General features: G+C 46.1%; 1 protein-coding gene across 4 annotated transcripts in view; it reads right to left on the reverse strand.

The window, feature by feature from the left end:
- The window catches only part of ARID1A (AT-rich interaction domain 1A), a 68559-nt gene extending 45400 nt beyond the window's left edge, over positions 1-23159 (reverse strand). For 2 of the 4 annotated variants that reach the window (XM_027519552.1, XM_027519566.1), the window contains exon 1: positions 21951-23159. In XM_027519552.1, the coding sequence (XP_027375353.1) occupies positions 21951-23096 (1146 nt within the window). In that variant the 5' untranslated portion in view covers positions 23097-23159. Of the gene's footprint in view, positions 1-5126; positions 5907-21950 lie in introns of those variants that run through there. The other 2 variants (XM_027519573.1, XM_027519559.1) reach the window with 2 other exon arrangements.
- Positions 23160-24018: the final 859 nt, after the last annotated feature.

The raw sequence follows: 24018 nt of genomic DNA on the forward strand, positions 1-24018 counted from the left end.
GCCACAGAGACTATTCCTCTAAATATCAACAGAAAAAGTGGAAGCAAAGCTCTCTCAAATCTCAGCCTTAAAGGTAACACGGATCATGAGAATACTCTCCAAGTTTCTAAACTATTATAAGAATCATAGTAAACCATGCCCCAAATCACTATTACATTATCAGTATTATTAAAATGCTCTTTCCAACAACCATAACTGAACAATTTTGCCCAGTCCAGCCTTGGTATCAGAAGCTCCAACAACATTTCCGATCATAATTTTGGAGCTCCATGAATTCTTTTGGGAAGTTCAAATTCAACAACTGCACCAGTGAGTAATAAATATCATGTGATCTTCCCCAGACACACCTGGCAATGGAGCCAAAATATCACCGTTCTCTCTTACAAGGAGCTCAGGGGCTTAATAGCCACAACACGCTGCAGATGACAAGGAGATTCTCATTTATCCTAGACTGCAGCTGCTTTCCATGCGGCCCCCAGGTGAAGAGACTACATGTGCTGAACAGAGACCAGCCCACTCTGGGCAGCTCTGTCAGTCTAGGTCTCCCCAGCACACAAGGGGCAGTCACTACCATGGTTACTATGGAGCTTCTAGAGCAGCAGCTATTAACCAGGGCTACAGATTGGAGTTTTCCGGGAAGCTTCACAAATGCCTGGGCCTCTCCCTAAAGATTTCAACTTAGTGGGTCCAGAAAGCCTTGGGCTCCCTCCCCTCAAACCCCAAGATCCCTGGATGATTCCAGTGTGTGCACACTGGACTGCACACGCACGCTGAGATGCACAGCTCGAGTGACCTTAGTTTTAGTTCCTTAGCCAGGGATTGGACCCAGGCCACAGCAGTGAAAGTGCCAAGTCCTCATCACTGGACCGTCAGGAAATTCCCCAGTTCTAATGTATATTACTAGCTGAGAACCAGTGATCTAGAGAAGCATGCCCAATAAAATTTTCTGTGTTATATAACTATTAAGTACTTCAAATATGCCTAGAGTGACTGAGGAACTGAATTATTTTTATTTACTTTTAATTAAATTCAAATAACCACATGTAGCTGGTGGCTATCATATCGGACTGCACAGTTCTAGAACAACACTCACAAATCATTTGCACCTCTCCCTGCTCAACAACAGCTCCAATCTTCCTACCTACTACATCATGTACAGTATCAAATGGAAAGAGCAAAGAACATAGTAAATCGATAGACTTACGTTCAAATCCTAACTCTATCACTGTCTGACCCTGAATACATCAGTTCTTTATCTAAAACGCACATAACACACTTCACACAGTGCCTGGTACTTAAAACACCTGATGAATAGTAGCTATTATCAGTAATGATAAATAGTGCTTCTGCCTGGCTCTAAAGTCCGCCACAGTGTGCTCCACTTCTTTGCATTTTTCAGGCTCCTCATGCCAAACTTTCCACTGTTCAGCTCCACGAAACTGTACCCTGCCCCGCCCTCCTGCCCACAATGGCTTCCACCAGCAGAAACTCAACCCTTAAACATGAAGCCACTTCCCAATTCTTTAGCACCTCCTGCTCTTTCACATTTCTAAAGGTTCTGCTGTAAAATCAGTCAGAAGCACAGGCTGCAGCACTTAGTTGTCCAGCTAACCGGCGGCACCTCTCAAGACTAAGTTCTTGGAAGTCAGAGACCAGGTATTTTATCTTCAAAGTCCCCCCAAGACCCCATCTGCAGAACTAGGGTTCAGGAACTTCGATGTGCCAGGCTGTCTTTAGGAAGTGGTAGAGGATGCCATGGGTGGAACGCCTAGATTTAACCATCGAGTCAAAGGACCAGGGGCACTGCTGAACCCTAAACCAGGTTACAACTCTGAGGGCAGAAGAAAATGGGGATGGCACTGAAAAAGCAGGGGGGGGGGAGAACAAGCAGTCAAAGAGAATGAGCACATTTCTGAGGGAAATCTTGGGTGCCACCCTATAACCAGAGAGGCCATCAAACTACACAGGCGTCCACAAACAAAAAGGCTAAAGGCAACTTACTTTTTCCTCTCTCTCTCACATCAGGGGGACTGCGCTCCCAATTAAGGACAGCTACTAATGTAGGGGCTAGTTAATAAAGGGTTCAAGGATTCTTCCATTAAGAAATTCCTTGCAGACTAAAAATAAATGCAAGTTAAAGAAATTCTTACTCTTAAAAAAAAATGAAATGAAGACATTTCCCTTTCCTGGACATGAGATTTCTGACCCCCTCCCTTCAACAGAATATGCAGCTTAGCAAACTAAAATGTATTCAGTTCAATCAGATTACTCTGGTCTCATGTGAAAGTTAAATATCTGCTCACATGAGGAGGGGAGGTGGGCAGAGACTGAACTCACACCTCTGACATTTAAAACCATTGTTAAAGATTTGTGACTTGCAGTTATAGATGAAATGTCATCTTCCAATCTTTTGTAACAGAGAAGGGGGCCTTAAATCTTCACTAATCAGTTTTATTGGAAAGTAGCAATTGCAGACCAGAAAAAATCCCTACTACATGCAAGACAGAAAAACCAGTATCAGCAGTCTGCAGGCACCCAGGAAGAGGCAGAGGATGGGAAATACCAAAGAGCCAGAGGTTCCACTCTGGGAGAGACGGAGAGGAAATCCTTTCAATGGGAAACCACGGGGGTAGATTACTGTGATTACACTTCAAAAGCAAAGGCTCTGCCACAAAGACACATAATTGAGAGGAAAATACTGCCCCCTTGATCAGGGAAGTCGGGGCCCCCTGCTATATACTCTCCTGCATTCATAAAAATAAAAATAAAACAGAGGAAAAGAGCCATAAGAAAACCCCCATCTCCATTCACCATTTATCTCTTTCCAGATCACTGGACGTGTTACAAACTGCCTGCCAAATGAAGTGCATCAAAAGATGCTGTTTAGGGGCATCAAAAGGAAAGGCATGCCTGGCAGGCTAGACCCTTTGAATATATTCAGAACAAACCACTTACAGACTCACCACTTGCATAGAGTCCCCCTGCTCTAAGCAAATGGAATTAAAAGCCCCACCAGATCAGAGGGCTAACGGAATACCTTACAACTTCTTATTGCACCAAGGGAAGCCATAACAACCTAAGGGGTTGCTGAGATATAACACACTTGACTTCCCAATTCTCTTGTGATCACGTCTGATTCAGAAGGGAGTAGAGAGGGCATGACCAAGGACCCAACTACCAAGCGATATACAATTCATCAAAACACACCGTACCACATGGCAGGGGCAAAAGGAAAGAGAAACTTCTTAATTTTCTTGAAATAAAAGCTCCACTCAGAAAAGCTCCAGGTTTCAGTCCCAATCCGAAGATGCAGAAAGGAAGTGACCAGGCAGCAAACCAAAGGAGCCAGATTTAGTACCCAAGGACCAGCAAGAACGTGATCAGAGAGGGATGGGCCGGGGGCTGCCACAAAATGCGTCCATCAGCAAGCAGAAGTCTTGACTGCCACTCGACCTGTCACCCTAAATGCCAACTAGTTGGGGCCAGCAGAAACCTAGAATATCATTTCTTACTCCTTGTGCTTTCAAATTTATTCCTGGCCAGATCTGTTGTATGACTTTTAATAATAACAATAAAAAAAAGCATCCCTGGCTCTTTAACCGAAAGAACCCCCTAATTGATTCCCACAGTAATTAACCTGCATTTTACCTCAGAGAGCGGTAGTTAAGGAAGTCGGCACTGCTATTTATAACTCATCTCAAATTGAGGGCAGACTGCCTAAAATCTAACACATCCCAGCTGTACTCCTGTTTGAACTGGGGCCAAGGGAATTTTTTAAAGCAATCTTGGCACCGAATGAATGACACCAACAGTATGAGAGCGCGAGTGGTTGTGTTGTGGTGACGTAGCACTGGAGGTGGAATGGGAGGGGGCCAGTGTACTGTGATCCCTCTCGTGCACGCCTGCTGCTTGCTGAGTCCCAGTACAGTAAGCTGGGAACCGCCCACTGAGAGCCAAACACAGGAAAAGGCTTTTCCTGTGGAACGCCTTGAAGTGAGAAACACATGGCTAATCTGCATAAACGCGAAGCCATACCGCCCCTGCCAGGAAGGTTAGTGCTCGTAATCTCTGGCCATGAAGCTGGCTGCCTGGGAGGACTTGGACTGGCGCCTGATAACCCAGAAAGAGCCGAGAGAACAGATGGGTAAGGACCCCGGCAGAAAACAGCCCCAGGTCACGTGACGCGCCACATGGCCCCGCCAGCACAAACTATTGTCTGGCTGCGGAGCTCCCATACAAAGGCACCCGGCCTCAGCTTCCTGTGATTATAGGGACGGGCCGCAGCTGTTGATCCAGTTCCCGGGTGGGACCCTCCCCTACTGAGCAGCATTCCAGGCAGGGACAAGTAGAAAAAGTTAAGGTCTCTCAGCTTCCCCACAAGCTCCACATGGCCCCACTCAGATCTTAGGAAGGACTGAGCAGACTTCCATAAACAGAACCACCCTTTGCACCCCGAGATACACGTGTTGACCAGCATAAATCATTCTCGTTGTGCTCCCCTCCCCAGCCATACAGACATCTGTATCCTCACATTCAGTCTTTTCTCACTCCTCCAGCACACTTCAAGGCTTTGAAGACTGGTCTAGGAGCCCAACCCCAATCACGGAGAAACTGCCCAGAAACCTGCTTATTTAGTTCTATCCCAGATCCTGCCTCCAACAATGAGATTCCTTCCTTTTCGTTTTGTCTTGCAGTTAAGTAGTCATTTCCCCACCGATAATGTGACCCAGGGCAGTAAGAGATTCTTTACTTCCTATCTGGTCTCACCAGCAGCATTCACTGATGATTTCCTGAATCTAAATTGATAATAAAAATCTCTCATCAAATCTACCCATACCTAACCCAGGAAATCAACCCACTTAGCCTATATGTCTTATCATTCATAACCTGAGAATCACACCCCATTTTTCTACTTCACAAGAGAGTGAAAATTCTTTCAGTTTAGTTCTAGTTCATTCAAGTGCTCAACAAACTGGTCATACGCCTGTGGTGTGAGAGGAATTACCAACCACTAGTTTACAACTACCACTCCAAAGAGACAGTTTAAAAAAAAAAATTCTTTCAAAGTTCTGTACATGTTCACAATATAAATAAAAAATCCAAAGTCAATGAAAAGTTATACCTACCCCCATTCTGTTTACCGGAAGTGATTCCTGAAGATGAGGGCACATTCCTCTTTGCAGCCTTAAGTAAGAGCGCATTTCAAAGACATCACCTGAAGCATCAACCTCACGGAACCCCTAGGAGGGGCTGCAACCAGACGACAGACTCAGAGACCTTCCAACCCACACTGTCTCGAAAGTGACACGAGGCTTGGCTTGTCCAGGCTCAGAGGTATTTAGGCTGTTGTGCTCCATCCTTCCAAACCAGAAGATCAGGGGATTAAAAGAAACAACCTCACTCAAGGCAGAAAAGAGAGACCAGAGCGGGAAAGTCATTGAATCTTCAGATCATGAGAGCCAACTGTAATAACCACCTCACAGCTGTCCATCCAAAAGAGGCATATGACAGAAAAACCACAACCAGGTGGCTGATAAATCTTTATTTCTTCGTTGGTTCCTGAAAGGGTCTTCAAATAAAGCAGCTAGAGCATCAAAGTAATAAATTCCCCAACAAATGACAAAGTTCTTCTCATTCAGAGCACTTTCATTAGCCACCTTTCACAGAGAAAGTAAAGTGGTCTTCCAAAAATGATCACTTTTTTGAAACACCAAACTTAGCAAACCAAATTCTCCCAATTTCCAATGAATTACAAAAACCTCTAAGAAAGACACACACCCTCTTGAGAAAGGTACTATTAAAACAGGGATAAAATATATAAAACAGTGAGGCCCCAAGACAAGACTTCCCTGACGGCTCAGTGGTAAAGAATCCACCTCCAATGCAAGAGACACAGGAGTTACACGTCTGATCCCTGGGTTGGGTTGGGAAGATCCCCGGGAGGAATAGCAACCCCCTCCAGTGTCGTCGCCTGGAAAATCCCATGGAGAGAACAGCCTGGTGGGCTACAATCCATAGAGTCACAAAGAGTCAGACACGACTGAGCATGTAGGCACACAAGGCCCCAAGACAGTAACTAAACAAGAATGAAATGCCATTTGATAAAATTAAACATCCCCTTCTTTACAACTTTTTAATCTGAAGAGTGAGGCAGCAGTACAACGTGGTGAAAAGAGTACACCAGACTGAGAGAACGACTGGGTTTCCATCCCAGCTCTCTGACCAGCTGGGGAGAGAGGGGCAGGTGCTAGCCAGGTCGCACCTTAACCTCCTCAGCTGCATACTAGAATCCTGCCCTCCAGATTCTGAATCAGCAGCTCTGGGATGGGGCCAGGAATCTCTTCAGGCGATTCTCAGGTCCAGTCTGGAAGCATTTGGGCTCCATGGCCTCCTTCCAAATTGCCTCCATCTCCAGCACAGAGCACCTCGAGAACTCAGATGCACGTTCGGTTTTCCTTAGCCAAACAATGGTCTGAAGAGGGCAGTGCCCGGCCAATCGAGCAAAACCAGGAATGGAACTCAGATTCCCAAGTAAGCAGCACTCTCAAAGCTAAGATTTTCCCAAATTGTTAATACTCAATCCCTGACTGTCTTGTCCACCTAAGCACCTATTACTAACAATTACTACAAGCTTTACTTATTTATCTTGTTCACGGTCTATACCCTAGAGTAGAACATAAGCTCTGGGAAGGAACATAAGACACCTGTATGTAAAACACACTTACCCACTTTAAGAGGAAAAGAAAGGAGACTGTGAAAGAGAAAGTGGGATTCTGTAGGTCTGGCAATTCCTACCAGCATTCATGTTGAGAGGAAATGCTTTGGCTAAACATTAGGTCAATCCTAAGAGCTCTGCCTCCAACGTCTCTGTCCTTCAGTTTCTATATCAACAGAATAGAGATGACAGTAATAGCACCCTCAGGGTTGAATGAAATAAGTTATTAAAACAAAACAACACAAGACACTGTTCTTTAAACCAGCTGGACATGCTCCAGCCTCAGAGTCTTTGTACTCACTCGTCTCTCCACTTGGAATACTCTTTCTCCTTCCAGGTATTAGCACAGCTCACTCACGTAAAATATCACTTCAAACTGACCTCCCCTGGTGCACCTATTTAAAATTTCAATCCAGCACACTTCTCGCAGCTGACCCCTGATTAACTTTGCTTCTGAGCACATATCACTAAGCATACTATATGCTAAAGTTTACTTATTTATCTTGTTTAATGTCTATACCCTAGACTAGAATATATAAGCTACAAGGCTAGAATATAAAGCATGTATCTGTGTTTAAATGATAGCTGTATCCTCCAAAACTTAACTTTAGCTATTATCATCTACACAAATCCCAAATTTCTAGCAATAAAGCTTAGAAACCAGAATAGTTAAGGTCCAGTCCCACACACTCAAGACCAGAAACCCAAAGTGGTCAACTAGAAGTTAACAAATTACTTCCTTCTCTACACCCTCAACAGGAGAAAAAGCAGAATGGAGCTGAAAGTGGTTTCAAAATACCTACTTAAAAAACAAAAGCACACAAGCCAGACACCAAAAGCGTTGACCAGTCCAATTCTCAAGCTCCACCTACTTTCAGTGTGTTCTTCCAAAGGAATTTCTCAATAGCTCCTTCCAAGAATCCTGACAGTAAAGTCCAACAGTTTTCAACCAGGACAACACGAGCCCCTGAGCAGCGTTTGGAAACAAATGTATGAAAGTGCCTCTTTGGTTATCACAGCAGTTCTGTGGCATTACTGGCGTTTGTTACCTGGGGAGCAAGATGCCAACTGTCCTGCAATGCACTGCCACACAAAGAAGAGCCTCAGAAACAATGGACTCCGGCCCATTACAAGCCGAACCTGAGACGGAGAATTTCCTGTAACGCTTGACTCGGGAGCAATGGAGGGAAAGGGAATCAGAACTGACTGGTACTCATCCCAAGTACAAAGTCACCCACTAGCCAAGATAATCATAAATTAAATATTTACTTTATAAAATAGTTGGAAGATAATTTATTGAAGGTAGTACTTTCCCAGTGTGTTAATCACAATTATACAGTTATTTGTGGTTATTTATATATATACATCTTTCCCTACTAGAAAGTACTCCATGGCATTAGAATCCTGGTGCCTGATGCACTGTAGAAGCTCATTAAATATTTGCTGCATTACTGTAAGCAAGTGCTGAATGGCAGGTAGATACAGGTTTTTCAAAAAAAGTTTTGCCACAAGACTTCTTACACTGGCAAGTCCCAACTATTGTATGCTTTAAATGAGACAATTTCAGTAACAGGACTGGACAATTAAATCAGCTAAAAAAAAAGTTCTTATCCTGAAAATTCTTGAGAAATGAAGCATGATCAAAGCCTAAGAAATCTTGATGATATACAAGGAAGACAGAGTGGTATACTGTATCCCCAGTACATGCTTAATAATTAAAAACTTAATGTACAGATTTTGCTACCCACACTAAGTGTTATGAGTTGACATCAGAAAAAATATATTTCCTCCTGCAAGCCATCATTTGGTACTTCTACTCAGGAAAGGACCTTAGTGTGGATGGACCACAAGCCCAAACAAGAGGGGCAGTTTTTTAAGACATTTTCTTCCCTACCTATTTGTCATTCATCATGAATTGATACGGTACACTTAAGGGATACCTGGAGAGACAAGGGTCACATAACCTTACAAACGGAGCTTTACCCAGGAGAGTACCTATCAACTTTTCAGTAAGGACAACACTTCTAAATCACACCTAGTTCTTTTGACCTGGTTTCTAAAATACTACTCTTTCTTCCATGTATTAAATTGCTCTGCGGGTAACTACTCAGAAACAAAGAAAAAAAGGCAAAAACTGTTCTTAACCAAAAAACATTAAGGCCTTCTTGCTTCTCTTTTAAAAAGCTCTCTTGCCCCCTCCCTACCCTCTATTCCTTTTATCTCCAAAGTTGGACTGATCTGGCATGGGTTATATAAAAAGATCCTAAACTTCTCTGAGTACACAGTTCTACATTCTGCCAGTTTTTTCTTCTTTACTAAAAAAGATATCTGTGATACATCACTTAGCTGTAGGAACATGACTTACATGCAGCAGGGGATTCTGTATGTCATCATGCTTTGTCATCAATCCAACCAAGTACTATGTTTTTGATAAAGATACTGAGAAAAGGCAGCCATATCACTATTTCATTAATTCCTAGGGCTGCCTTGGACCACTCTCCAAAAATGCCAGCCTTTCCCTTGGTCCCCCTACGTCCACTGGGACTATAACAGGTACAATAAAATAAATTAAAGACTGGCTGAGGGAACAGCCAACCTTACTAAGATTATGCTGTTGTTCAGTCACCCAGTCGTGTCTGATTCTTTGCGACCCCATGGACTGCAGCACGCCAGGCCTCCCTGTCCCTCACCATCTCCCGAAGTTTGCCCAAGTTCATGTCCATTACATCGGTGATGCCATCCAGCCATTTCATTCCCTGCTGCTGCTGCTGCTGCTAAGTCGCTTCAGTCGTGTCCGACTCTGTGCGACCCCATAGACGGCAGCCCACCAGGCTCCCCCGTCCCTGGGATTCTCCAGGCAAGAACGCTGGAGTGGGTTGCCATTTCCTTCTCCAATGCATGAAAAGTGGAAAGTGAAAGTAGGAAGTCACTTGGTCATGTCCGACTCTCACCGACCCCTTGGACTGCAGCCCACGAGGCTCCCCCGTCCCTGGGATTCGCCAGGCAAGAATACTCTGAGATGCTTCCAAATCAGGCTTTTTAAAGGTCATTAGTTCCCCAAATGAAAAACCAGAGTCCTTCCTATAGATTCTCCAATTCTCTCTTCAGAGCTCCCAAAGTACCTGGGTACCAACCTCCTCTATACCACTGTCCACACAAATGTGTAAAGAGCCTAGCTTCATCATTTATACCAGAAATACATGAGAACAGACCAAAGATACCAGCTGTCTTTCTTGCTATCTCTGGCCAGTATAATCAAATTGGGATGGCTACTTGGCATGCTAAGCTATGGAAATCTAGCTAATATTTATCCATACCCCCACCCCCAAGTCTGTTTTGGCTCACAGACTCTTTTGAGACTGTCTTATTCAAGGCACACAGAATTTCCCTTTGGTAAATATGTCTGGGTGGGTGAACACAGCTATCTCAATCTCATTTTATTTTAACCCAAAATACCATAATGAGACCACATATTGGTCACTTGAGGTTTTATGTAGGGGTTTTAAAGAAGCCAATTCAAAGCTGCACTGGGAAAGCAGAAGATGGAAATCACAGACTAGAAAGAAAAACAAGAATGTTACAAATCTGTCCTAGACCAACAGAACCCCCAAAACAGACTGAGGGCTGAGAAACAATCCCTAGACCAAAGGAAATAAAGTGGGAAAGGAGAACAGGCAGAGATCACCTAGGGAACTCTGGTTTATTAGTTAATTAGACAAAGGCACGTCCTGCCTCCAGTTAGCCAGGCCATTCCAACAGAGGTGAGCAGACACCAGGAATCTTCACTGAAACAATGTTGACCTGAAAGTGGTACAAATTGCCTCTCCAGTTCTTGTAAGACGTTTTACCAGCTCTGATGTGTTAAAGTTACTGATGTCTCCCAATGTGCTCTGCATTCTACTAACAGAGTTAGACACCAAAGGAGAGAATGAAAAAGCAAGAAAGCAAGAACAGAGAGAAAATAAAGCTAAATGGCAGAGGGATGATACAGTGAGTCTAGAACACAGAAACACACACGGAGCACATGACTCCCTGCCAGAGTATTCATCTGTACATACAAATACCAACTCACAGATCAAACTGTCAACATACTGCCTCCTGGAAGCCTCTGCCTTCATCGCAGCCGGGTCACAGCGATCACAGTTTCCCTACTCAGGCAGGAGGGAAAAGTGGTCTGGTACAGGAAACTTATTTTTAATGGGAAGGATTCAGAAACCACATAGGGTTTTCAGAAAGCCCACATGAACTAAACACTGGTTCTCCCCTTGGTCTTTCCATTATTAATGTTTATTATCTGACCATTTCTGTGCCAAGCACAATCCTTAAGACATACAACGAGGGACAGGTCGTGGCTCAAATGTCCATTACTCAAAGAGACCTCATCCACTTGGTAACTTGTCAGGAGTCTTCTTAGAGGGTTTATTTACTAGGACTTGACAACAAGTGACACAAGGAAAGGAAAAAACAACAAAACTCAAGATGGCCACTGGGACAAGGGGCCGGAATGAGAGATAGAGGGAAGTTATTAAGAATGATCTACTCAGGGACCACCAGATTCTCAGATCGGCTGGCCATCAACAAGCTGAAAGGTTATCGTAGCATTTAATTAAGGCTCCCATACTAGCCTCTGAGCAGCGTTTTCAAGAATCAGTTTTCTTAACTGGTCATACTTGGAGACCACCATAGGTCACCATCCTAAAATGAGCTTTTCCACCTTCATCAACCAACCAGACCACAGGTTCAGATTATCCTCATGCTATGCCACCAAAGAGCTAGAAGAGAAAGAAATGGAAGGCAGGGAGTCCCTAGGTCCTATAAACAGAGTTTGTCGTTACTGCATAGTAGAAAATATACTATGTATATCAAAAGTATTTTCTTAAAAAAAAAAAAAAAAGTATTTCCTTTTTTCTCCCCCAACTCCAAGCACTTTTAAACTTTTCTCTAACTAATAACACACTTTGAACACAATGTGAGGGGCAGATACATCTGAAACATTTTAGCCTTTGGTACAATTTGGAAGAAGCCCCTCAGGTAATTCAGATATACTCTGTAGCCTAGATGAGCATAAATCCAGTTCTCAAGCTTGAGTATGCACTACAGTGGCCTGGAGGTCTCACTGAAACACACTGTCACAGCTTCAGATTCAGCAGGTCTGGATGAGTCTTTGCACTTCGAAACAGGACCCAGGTAGTGCTGGGTGATGACGGACGGTTAGGGATGACACTGAGAACCACTGTACTAATGTACCTATCAAACTAGAACAGATGCTTAACAAAACTTGTTGGGGTTTTGTTGTTTTAGCATTAATACAACTCAGATGTAGCTAAATACTACAGGGCAGCTTTTAATTTAGCAAAGACCAATGCTGTGTTTAAGCACTCAATTCTATCCCCTTCTCAAGCAGAGGCCTCTACCAACTAGGAGTTGTGTTCAAATTTCAGTTGATAAAAAATAATACTTTCAAAAAAAAAAAATAATACTTTCATATATGTTATTTAACATTGACTACAGTTGCAAGGCAGGTAGTTTTCCTCCTTACACAGTTGAGGATACAGATTCAGAGAAGTTAAGTGACCTGCATAAAGTCACACAGCCTAAGGGAACTTTAAACCTCAATTTCAGAACTGACTCTAACATGAAACCGCGAGGCACTTAACCTTTATGTGTTCACTCTCTTGAAGTGGAAAATTAAGACAAAAATCCTCATCTCTCCAGTGAGTGCCCCAAGTTCTAGAAAGTAAAATCACTCGGCAAACATTTTCATAATGCAAGTTATATTCACTTAGATCAAAGTGAAGGTTTCTATCTTTGAGTCTGAATCCTACCTCCACCCCCACTGTCAAAGAGAACAGGGCCTCAGGACCAAATGCTGCCAATTCTTACCACTGGTATCATACAGCCATTCATCAGAAACCTAAATAAAAATCTAAATGGAAGAGATGGATGGGACAGAAATCTTGGCATAATGTCAACTGTAACTAAAGGCTTTTCAGTCTTTCACCCCATGTAAGAGTTCTAGACTATTGCAAAAATAATGTCCCAAAAAGCTCCAGTGCTTGAATAATTTATTTTGGATAAGCAAACTTAGTATTTTATAATGTTACATAGTTCTGGAGAATCAGACAAACCTAGATTCAAATCTGAACTCTACCTTTTACTAGTTTTTTTTGCCCTAGGGCAAATTTCTCATTCTTACTCTACTTTCTCGTCTGTAAAGTGGGAGGAGTAACAGTAGAACCCGCCTTTCAGGGTTTTGAAGATTAAATGAAGAAATTCATGGAGACACACAAGCATAGTGCTTGGCACACAGTAAGTACTCAAAGACATGGCAGTTGTCAGTAATAGTCACCTCTGACATGCCATCAGTAGAAAACACGGAACTCAGTGAGGTCCCTGGTCTATCCCTGGCCCAGGACAAAATTGTGGACACATTAACTACTGAAGTGATCCCCAAATCTTTTATAACTTTGGCAGCCCAGACTCCTAAACAAGTAAAAAAGTTAGAAGTCTAGAAACAAAAGGCAGGCTAATGCTCACGAAACTCCATCACTTTGTGGCCAGAACAGAATCCTGTCCAAAATGCAAGAGAGAATGCCATCTGTATTCACCAGAGAAGATGCAGTAACAAACAGTAACCTATTTCCAGCATTTCTGCTCAGGTGACTTCTTTAAGAACAGCAGAAAGCAGTAATAAGGTCTACCCAAGAGACAGGGGAAATCACTGGGCAAGAAGAGCCCAAAGACATATCTGTTTCCTCTAAAAGGAAGCACCCAGCACGAGGTAGCCTTTAATCCTCTACCACGTGGCTGAACTCACACTCTTCTTAAAGTCAAAGTACACCAGGCACCAGTCAGTTGAGAATAAACAGCTGGATCCAGATGCACTCATGCAAGTTGTGACCTCAAGGAAAACAGGAGGCAAAATAAAAAACACTAAGCACACAGCAAATGGGTTTTCAAACGACTGACATCACACCAGTCCCTCATCTCCCCTGCTGCTGTCATGCTGCTGCTAGATCTTGAAGGGGGAGTTCCTTTTAACAGAGATGTCTATAAACAAGCAAGCTGAAAGCTAACAAGTTTAAGAGGGAAACGCATACAAAATTCTTGGCTGCTGGTGAAGAGCCACAAAAAAATCATGAATGCGCCAGTGCCAAGGGAAGAGGAAGTCTAATATCTAACACTGCAGACTTGGGAACCCAGAAGCAATGAAGCCATAAGGAAGCCCAAATGCAAAAAAGGCGAGGGGGAAGCACATGGCACATTTCCTCTTCATATTCAAGCAGCAACTCTGGGCCTGAAGAGCACATAGCCCAGTGCCCAAAAGCCCCTTAGTGTTTCATATCAACATTAACTTCCTGGAGGGCGACAAAAATCTGTCCTGGATTACTGAGTGATTTCTAATATGTACCATAACCAACACTAAGTCAACATTTCAGGGATCAAATTTCCTAGTTGGCTGCATGTTGGAATGCATTCTTGGCATCAGACTTCCTCCCACTGCAGTCCACCCTTAGAAAATGCAGACGCCACTGGGAAATAAAGATTCAACCTGTCCCAAGACCATCTTCTAGTATGCACAAATGACTAACAAAAATAAACAAAAGTTCACTCAGATGTCCCTTCAAATTCACTAATGCCATCCATTTAAACAGGGGGAAGAGTGAGTTCAAGGAAGAATACTCAGGACAGTTAAGCCAATATTCACCCTAACTTGGATTCTTCTAAAACCTAGATTGACTGAGAAGTTCATCTCAGCACCTACAAACTTGCTGCTGAACCACTGTGCCCATTTCCAAGTTGCTGGAAACTCATTTTTGCAAAATGCCAGAAGGGCCAGGAAAAGGTGGTGAAAGAGATATTTCCAAACTAGAATCTGTATTCAAGACTCCATACAACTTTACATGGGAACAGCATAACCCACCCTCCTCCTCCAGGTGGAAGCCCTGTAGTAACCTGGCACTGGATCCTCCATGCACCTTTAGCTGTTAAGCATCTACTTAGAGCCCTTTGAGAAGTGCCAAAAATTGCTTGTGATCCAATCACACATGGACCAGCAGGTAAAGAGAAACCAAAATTACTACATTAAAGAGGCTCCTATAAGGAATAAGCATGTGTTTGCAGCATTTAGGAGCTTCTTGGCCACAGCCAACCTAGTCAAAAACAATATTGAAGGCCATTTCTGTGAACAGATGGGCAAACTGCGTATATGCAGGTTTACCCGTCCAACAACCCTCAATATAAGGTCTGATCCAAGCAACTCAGCTTGAGCATGGCTCCCAAATCTTCAAAAACAGCAGCAGTCTAAGATCTGGACAGGTACCTCATGGCTCCTGTTTTAAGAAAGGTCAATTACCTCTGCCAAAAAAGAAAAAACTCAGGTTCTCTAACCAAAGTTGAACCACGGACACTGAAGCATCCAGGGCACACAACTCTGAAGGTGACACAACCTTCCAAACCCAAAATTACTACAAAAGAGGCCCTGAACTGGCCAAGAACTTGGCAGGCTGTACTAAAGGCCCCATGTAACCACAGGAACCACTAAGACCCTGAAACCACTCTCTTTCATGGAATTGGTTACAGTCCAAATCCCCAAAGTCACCAGAATGAGACAACTACAGGTCTGGGGATGGATGTGTAATTTGGATTCTGTAAAGCCCGTGAAACTCAGAGTAGCACTATGAAAAAGCAAATTAGTAATTTAACTTTCCCTTTTTTGGACATTTAACTTCATAAATCACTGCCTCTGAAAAGCTGTCCCAGGTTTACCCTGCCCAAATCTCATTGCTCCTTATTCCCAGATTCCTTCAGGCCATACACTTAGTTTGGTCTATATCCATTTATAAAACCTTGCTCTGCAAGTTTTCCAAATGTGTGCACATAAGCATGCTTCCCAAGAAAACTAAATTCCTCTGAAGCAGATATTGCCTCTATCTCTCAGGTCCCTCCCTAGTATCTAGTAGATATGTTCAGACAGAGCTACTTCCCACTCTCATCTGAAACTCCAGACCTCCCTGAGCTAGAAATCAGGCTCTTAGCAACAAACCTGAAGTTCTAAGACCCTCCCTACCACCATACTGGGAAAGGCCTGGATAACCAATGTGAGTGTCAACCCAAGTTTTTGTATCTTGTTTTAAAACAAGCTGATAGTCTTTGGTAAGTGAGCTGAACCTAACTAAAAATTATGGTCAGAGCCATAATTACATTCATACTCCCTACTATCGATACTATGTTGGGTCAAAAAGGCACTTCCAGGAATCTGGTCTAAAAAACACTTCTTGAGAAGAAAACTGGTGTCAGAGCTAGTGGATTACGTTTGAAAAGGGACTTTGAGAAAGTAAATCCAGTCATCTCACAAGACCACCAAGGGAGATTACGATCAGAAGACAGTTCAAACAATTCTAAAATACTTCCTCCTCCATAAAAAGGATGTTTCACTAAAACAACCCAGAAATGTGTTTAATCCTAAAATGGCAATTTTAAAAACAAAAATTGAATCTACCCACATAACCCTTCAGGCAAGATTTGTTGAGTCCCCAAACACTGTACTGAAACCTGGGGCATTAATTTTCATATATAAATAAGTGATGCATAGGAGTCCAGTAAAAACTACATAAATAAACACAGCCCTTGGAGTGGGCTTATAATCCTGAGAGCCAAAGCACAACAGAGGCTTGGGACAGACAACACCCCAGTTGTACTATCTTTTTTTCTCTTTATAGTATTCTAAAAATGCAAACCCCAGCCCTAAAAACATCTCACCAAACTACAAAACCTTTCTGAAAGAACAAGGCTTTAAATTTAAAACTCACAGTCTCATAAACAAAGTTTAAGAAGCACACTTAATTCACTGACTGAAACTTAGGTCCTTCTTTCCAAACTTCTGTTTATTTTCACTCTGAACTGCAATCGATTTTAAACAGGGCTCCACGTGTCCTGAACTTAGCACGGAGCCAGGAGGCTTCTCTTCCATGGCATCATCTTTTCACTTCAAACTCTTTTAGATCATCTCTTATCTCCATGCTCCCTGCCCTCACCTCCACCCCCACGCCCCACATCACTCTCTCTTCTCTATCCCCAGGTCTTTTTCTTCAATGTTATTTTATTCCACCACGTGAAAAGAAACTAGCATTATCTTTGCTTGAAAACTGTTTATTAATTTGCCTGTCAAACATTCTATAGAGCCGTTTACATCTTACTACAGAAACCTCCTGGGTACATATTGACAGCTCAGCAAGTATTTACACAAAGCTCTGAAACATTTGGTTCCTTCCGAGAGAAGAAGCTGCTGTGTCAAGCAGAGAATTATCAAACACCTTTCCCTCATTCATAAAGGGAAGCTTCCTTCTAGCACCCCTCTAAGATGCCTAAATTACACTTTTTAACTGCTAAACCAAGAGGAGAAAGACCGGAAATTCAGGGGCACTGGAGAACACCTGAGAGAACAGCATTTCCAGGACCAATTGCAAACCACACCACCTGGTTTAAAAACAACAACGACAACAGCAAAACCAGGGCTATGAGAAAGCAGTACACCTACAAAGCTGACCCTGAAACACTTAAGCTTTTCCTGTTCCTGTTCCAGTCTCAGGAACTTTTACTCCTCTCTCAGCAAAACTTACAGGGCAAGTTCAGGCACTCAGATTACAACCAACTGCCCAAACCAGACCTAGACCTGCCCAAACACCTAAAGAAGCTGGAGAGCTTAATGCTGCCTCTCCCCACCTTCCTATCCTGCCCCAGAAAAGATACGGTGTTAACATTCAATTTATGAACATCCACTCCTCACTCCATTCCTAATCTACCTCCAAAATCGTCTTGTGGAGATTTTGAAGGAACTATTTTTCAAGTCTTGCTTTAATGAAGTCTGCCTAATTTTTTCAATTACTACTTAGTGTTTTAATACCACAAGCCAGGTGGAATGACTAATGACAAACAGATTAACAGTCTCAAAGCAAAGGAGTCTGGTAGGGTTCTGCGAAGGGCCACAGACACAGTGGTACCCAACTATTTAGAGCCTGATTCTGTAAATCCTCAAGAGAAAACAGCCTCGAGTTCCATGAGCCCAGGGGAAGAAAGATGGTCTCTGGATCCCTATCGAAAAAGGTACAGGAAGAGGCTGCCCTCCTAACAAGCCAGGTATGGAAGCACAGACAGATACACAGCATCAGAGAAGAAGGTCATGCAGTCCGATGAAGAGAAAATGAACCAGAGAAGGCAAATGCCCTGTCCAAAGTCACACAGCTTAATCCAGGGCTACATATGGAGCCAAAGCTTCTCTTCCCAAGTCCTGTGCTCGTCACCCCTCACTACTGCACCACACGCAACTCAATGCACAACAGTAACGATAATGACCAATCTAACCAGGAAAAAACTCAAGAAAAAAGCAAACGGAATCTAGGAATCCATATCAGAGATCAAGGTATCACTCCAGCTCACAGGCAGAAAAGAACTGTTCAGTGCCAATTTATTCTGAATACCATATTTGCATGCTTCAGATCCTTCTAGAATTTTGGGATTTGTAGCCAATCAATACCACCTTTTGAGGGACGGGGATGGGAAAAGCCCCTGACCACTACTTTGTTAGCTGATTTCCACATTTCAAAAAAGGTTCACTAACTTTGTAAAAGGCTTGCTAGAGACGTCACACACTACAGGAGTCAATCTAACATATGAATGTTTAATGCAATCCAGGACATCTTGTTACAGCAGGTGCCACTTGTCATGGTAACTCTGTGTCACACACAAAGGAAGGAACCTTAAAAAGTCCCCACAGGGCCCATTACAAAGAAGCCAGCTTTGGTCCTGACGGCTTTCTCTCTTCTCTCACCATCAACCCCACTCCATTACCCCCAGTTCTCTCGTGGAGAGCAGAGACACATGAAGCCCTTACAACTAAGTGCTGTCTCAATGTGGTTACCCTGATCCCTCCTACTTGAGAGAACTCCAAAGAGTCCTGTGTTTCAGCCAGCCCAGAGTTTCTGCCAGTAGGCATTCCCATAATAAGCCTAGGATTCCTGTGTTTGTTTCCCAGGAGTCGGAAGTACCGTTTGATATTTCCATAGCAGGAACTAACAACCAAGCTTCTACAATCAAATTCACTTTGATCCTGGACTACATATTCTATTGGATTTTTTTTACTTTGATGAGCTGGTACTACTCTCAAGGTACTATAGCTAAAAGCATCCCAAGTAAAAAGCTTTAAGTGAGGTTCAGTCACATTGGTGACTGAAAAGTATTTCATTACTAGCAGGATACAACTCTTTGAGATACAATTTTACTTATGGAAAGGCTTAAAGGAAATGTCTGTTTGCTGGGATCTTTCCAGCTCCTGTGAAAAGACATAGCCACAATACACACACTTATCTAATCTTTCTTTCAAAAAGGCAGAGTCAAAGGAGAGCATTACTATCTTAGATGTGTTAATCAAGTATCTACAAAAAACTGTTAATTCAAGACTGAGGAAAAGAAAAGAACAGAGCAATATCTTATTATTTAAGAATGTTAAGAATAGGCCATCATGGTCTGACAAGAAATTTATCCTTAAGTAGCAAAAAGGAATTCAGTATGAAATCTATCCACCTACAACCTTCATCTAGATGACATATCTGAAGCAACCTACAAAACTGGAAGTTGCACTGTCTCTCCTAAGAGTGAATGCTCTCCAGCCCATGGCTGTGGGTCTCAGGAGAATAGGCAAATGAACTGAAATCCAACAGGAATCTATGTTGTGTGAGGTGCTAAGCCTGGTAATGTTAAAAGGGAGTCAGAAAAGTTGCCCAAAGGCAGCACAGACAAGGATTGTATCTATTTTCCCACCTTTTACCCCGCATAGAACATAATACCAAGTACATACAGAATGCTCAAATATTTAATATTTAAAGCAGAAAATGCTATACGGTAAACGTTATTTAAAAAAAAAAAAAATTTGCCTGAATATCCCCAAACTTAAAAAATTCAAATTAATTTTTGTTTTTAAATGAGCCTTGACTTACCCCAAATTTTTTCTCCAATGATTTAAGGTAAATTTCTCAGCCCTCTTTCCCCCTCCTCCACAAATAAAGGGGGAAATGAGAGGAAAGAGATATAAACTATAGAATTACCCAGAGACAAGAGGATGTTCTAAACAAAATTTATCCTCCAGACACTAGGAATCCAATTTAAAATTTCCCTATTTCTTGCCCAGATATAGGACATCATGGAAAACATGGAGTCAAGGCACAGACCTCTAAACCTGCTATCTGACACAACTACTTTAAAAAAATCCCAGCTCCAAGTAACAGTGGAAAAGCAGCTCTAGAATGGGGAAGGTATATATATATAATTAGGCCACCTAAGTGAACAAAATGTGAATAAAATCTCACAGGACAAAGGTGCAACTGGGTACTGCTGAGAGAGGGACAGACATGAAAAAGGATCAAGCCTTTTCCCCTGCTTTGAAAAGATGACTCCATAGAACACCCAATATTCCTGACCAAAGCATTGAAGACAGAACACGATGAAGAAGGAAGAGCAAAACAAAGCAGAATGCACAGAAACATACCTAAAAGTTGTAATTTCTAAGCAAATCTTAAGTATCATTGTAGGTCATATTTTTATTATCTTGGAAGACAGAAATAAATGGAACTTAAAATGCAGAGAAAAAAACTGACCTGTATTTCAAAGCTGTAAAACGATGACAAAATAGAAAACTTGGTTTTTTTATATTCCAGGAACAAATGATAAATTTCACCAAACCAAGCCTTTAAGAAACGGTACCTCTCAAGATCATGAAAGATGTCCTTCCCTTTAAATTGAGTTGCTCTCCCAAAGTTTAATTAACAAAAGAAAAGTGTTAACAAGATTCAACATGTAAACAAAGAATGACGCCAGCCTTCCTTAGAACACTTAAATGTGAAATTCTCTCTCAGAAAGCCTCCAGTTCTCAGTTTTCTCTTACCCCCTCTGATAAAGATCCCACATTTGCCACTCAATAAAAAGCTCAGTAAAATAATTTCAATTCTGCAAAGCGAACAGGGTCAAAATTACTCAAGACAAACGCATCTTCAGAGCCATCAAAGAAGTCATTTATACCATCAGGAAAGTCACAAAACCAAAACAAACAGCAAACCCATTGTAGAGAAAAACTCAGCTACTGTTCGGACAACACAGAATCTATTTCAGGCTGCATAAAACATAACAAGCAAAATAAATCCAAGGTACAAGCAAAATGCCACTGCCTCCTCTTTTGTTCCGGGCACAATGTAACAAGGGCAGCCTGTCTGGGGCTCTGTTCCTGCTGATACAGTATTGCTGCTTAAACCTCCCTCCTCAAGGTCACAGCCAATTTCAGCTCTGGAATAAAAGGCAGATAGTGGCAGCGATGGTTTGGGTTATCACTGGCAGAAAAGCAGAGTGTAAAAGTTTATGAGCTCATCAGGATTGTTGTACCATTACATCAGAGGCAATTATAAATGGCCAAGAGCAGGAGATGGGGAGCCAATCAGATCACAGATAGGATGTCAACCTAAGACCAACTGTCTCCTGGCTTTGACAGAAGGATTTTACCTCCATAATTCAAATCCCAAACCAAAGCAATCTGCACTTACTACTCCAATCACTCAGCTGTTTACCAGCACTTCCAGGGAGAAGCCCAGGCCACTGGGCCGACGGAGACTAAGACAGGAGACGACCCGGGCTGCCCAGGGTGAACCGAAGCCGGCCTCTAGCTGCTCCCAAGCAGGCCCCTGCCCTCCCTCGAGGTCCCCCCGAGCCCGAGGGGCCCCCTCCTTGAAAGCACAGATGGGGACCGGCCTAGAGGAAGGTAGGGAGGGCAGAGAGGAGCGGCAGGTGAGCAGAGAACTGTTCACTCAACTCCCGACCTCCGAGGGCTGCCTACACCCCTAACCTGAGCCCCCAACACCCCCTCACCCCGGGCCGGGCCCTTTTCCCGCACACCCGGCTCCGCACCCCTCTGAAGACCCCCCGGAGCTGGAAGGGACCCGGGGGGGAGGAGGAGGGGAGCAGACACCTCAAGGAAAGCCCCACACAAAGGCTGAAGGAGGGAAAGAGAGGAAGGCAGACGGGCAGCCATTTTAAGAGAGAAAGAGCGAGACAATGGCAGCTCCCCAGCAGTGGGGGCCCCAGACTGGGGGTAGCCCACGGCCGTGGCCCGCTCCCCGCCGCCGCCACCACCCACTCCCAGGACCCCCCACCCCAGTCGCCACAGGCCCCCCACCCCACTCAGCCGTGTTACCTGCGGGGTCCGGACGAGCGGCTGCCCCCCGCCGCCGCTGCTCCCAGGGCTCATGGGCGCGTGGTGGCTCCTTTGTTGGGCCCCTCCCGAGGCGGCCGCGGCCGCCGCCGCCGCAGCAGCAGCAGCCCCCCAGCACTGCGAGGCCATGTCCGCCGGGCCCTTGCCGGCGCCCCCGTCCTGGGGCCCGCCGCCGTAGTCGCCCCCGGGGTAGCCCTGGTAGCCACGGGCCGAGCTGGGCGACGTGAGCAGTTGGTTGAGGGTGGGGGTGGCGGTGGGCTGGGGGGTTCCCCCTGCGGCCGCTGAGGGGCCGCCTCCCCCCATGGCCCCGAAGCGCTGCTGAGCGAAGGACGAAGACGACGAGGAGGCGGAGGCGCTGGAAGAGGGAGGCGGCTTGGAGCCGGCGGCCGCCGCCGCCGCGCCGGAGCCCGGAGTGCCACCTCTCGGGGAGCTCAGCGCGTAGGCCTGGGGGGGCGGGGGGTAGGCGCTGCGGTTGGGGTAGTAGGAGTTGTACTGGTGGTTGGGGAAGCCGTGGTCGTGCGAGTTCTGCTGGGGCCCCGCGTAGGGCTCCAGGCCCCCGCCGCCGCCGCCGCTCTGCAGCGCTGCCAGGCCAGGGCTTTGTTGTCCGCCATGTTGTTGGTGGAAGACGGCGGCCGCGGCGGCGGCGACGGCAGACGGGCTCCGGCCGTAGGGTTGCCCGAAGCCGTAGGCTGGGGGCGGCAAGGCGGCCGCGGCTGAGTGAGGAGGCGCCCCCACCCCGTCGCTGCTGCCGCCGCCACCGCCGCCGGGCGGCTCCGTGAGGTTATTGTTCAGGGCGGGCCTAGGGCCCGCGTTCCCGTTCGAGTTCTTCAGGTCCGGCTCCGCGCCGGGCCCGCCGGCTCCGCCGCCGCCGCCACCCCCATTGCTCTCGGCCCCGTCCTGCAGCTCCTTTCCCAGTGGCTGCGGCGGCCCCACGGCGGGGCCCTCGCTTTCCTGCCCGGCGGCTGCCTTCATTTCCCCGCGCTCCGCCGCGACCGCCGCCGCCGCCTCGCCCCCCGCCTCCTCCCGCTGCTGCTGCTGCTGCTGCTCCGCTTTCTTCAGCTCCGAGGGCGGCGGCGGCGGCGGGTTGCCCAGGCTGCTGGCGGCGGCGGGGGCGACCTGCGCGGCCATGATCCCCGCTGTCTCGTCCGCGGAGAGACCCGGCCCTGTCTTCGTCTTCTCTCACCCCCCTCCCACCCCACCCCGCCCCGGGGCCGAGTCCCCTCGGGCTTCCCTCCCCACCCGCCCGGGCGGGCCTCGCGGGGCTCCGCGGCTTTTGCGCTGCGCTCGCTCGCTCGCTCGCTCCTCTCCCCCCCGCCCCGCCGGCTCAGGCTCCGGGCTGGCGGCGGCGGCGGAGGAGGAGGAGGCGGCGGCGGCGGCCGAGGCGCCGGCGGCTCAGCTGCTCCCGGCTCTGTAAGCTCGGGACCCGGCTCTCCCGGCTCATTCCCCCCCAAGCCCTTGCCTGGGAATGAGGGGGGCGGTGGAGGCTCCGCTCCCCAGGGCCTGGCCCCGCTGTGACTCTCCGCTTTCTGCTGCCGGAGAAAGGAGGGAGGGAGGGAGGGAGGGGAGGGAGGGAGGCGAGGGGGAGGGGGCGGGGAGGGAGGGAGCGGGGGGAGGGGGACCCGGGACGGGCGGGCTGGAGGGCGCGCGGCAGCAGCCCGGGCGCCGGCAGGCAGAGTCGGAGCGTGGGCCGGGCCGGGCGCCCTGCCTCCCCTCCCCGGCCGCGGCGCCGGGCCGAGGCTACTGCGCGGCGGCGGGCGGGCGAGCGGGCGGGCGGCCGGACTGAGCGGCTAGAGCGCCCCACTCTCCTCCGAGTCCCCCTCACTCCGACACGAGGCTCAGCACTGCCATTTTACCCAGAGCCGTCGCGGCCGCCTGGCAAACCCGGAACGGAGCGCGGAGCGGGGCGCAGGCCGTGGAATGGACTCGCTCCCTTCCCCTCACAAAGGAGGAGGGGAGAGAACCAGCCGCGGCGGCGGCGGCGGCGGCGGCAGGCGCTCTGCCGCTCTCGCTCGGCAGCGCCGCCGCCGAAGGCTTCGGGGAAAACCCGGCC

This window comes from Bos indicus x Bos taurus, chromosome 2 (assembly GCF_003369695.1).
Source record: "Bos indicus x Bos taurus breed Angus x Brahman F1 hybrid chromosome 2, Bos_hybrid_MaternalHap_v2.0, whole genome shotgun sequence".
NCBI classification, from domain to species: domain Eukaryota; kingdom Metazoa; phylum Chordata; class Mammalia; order Artiodactyla; family Bovidae; genus Bos; species Bos indicus x Bos taurus.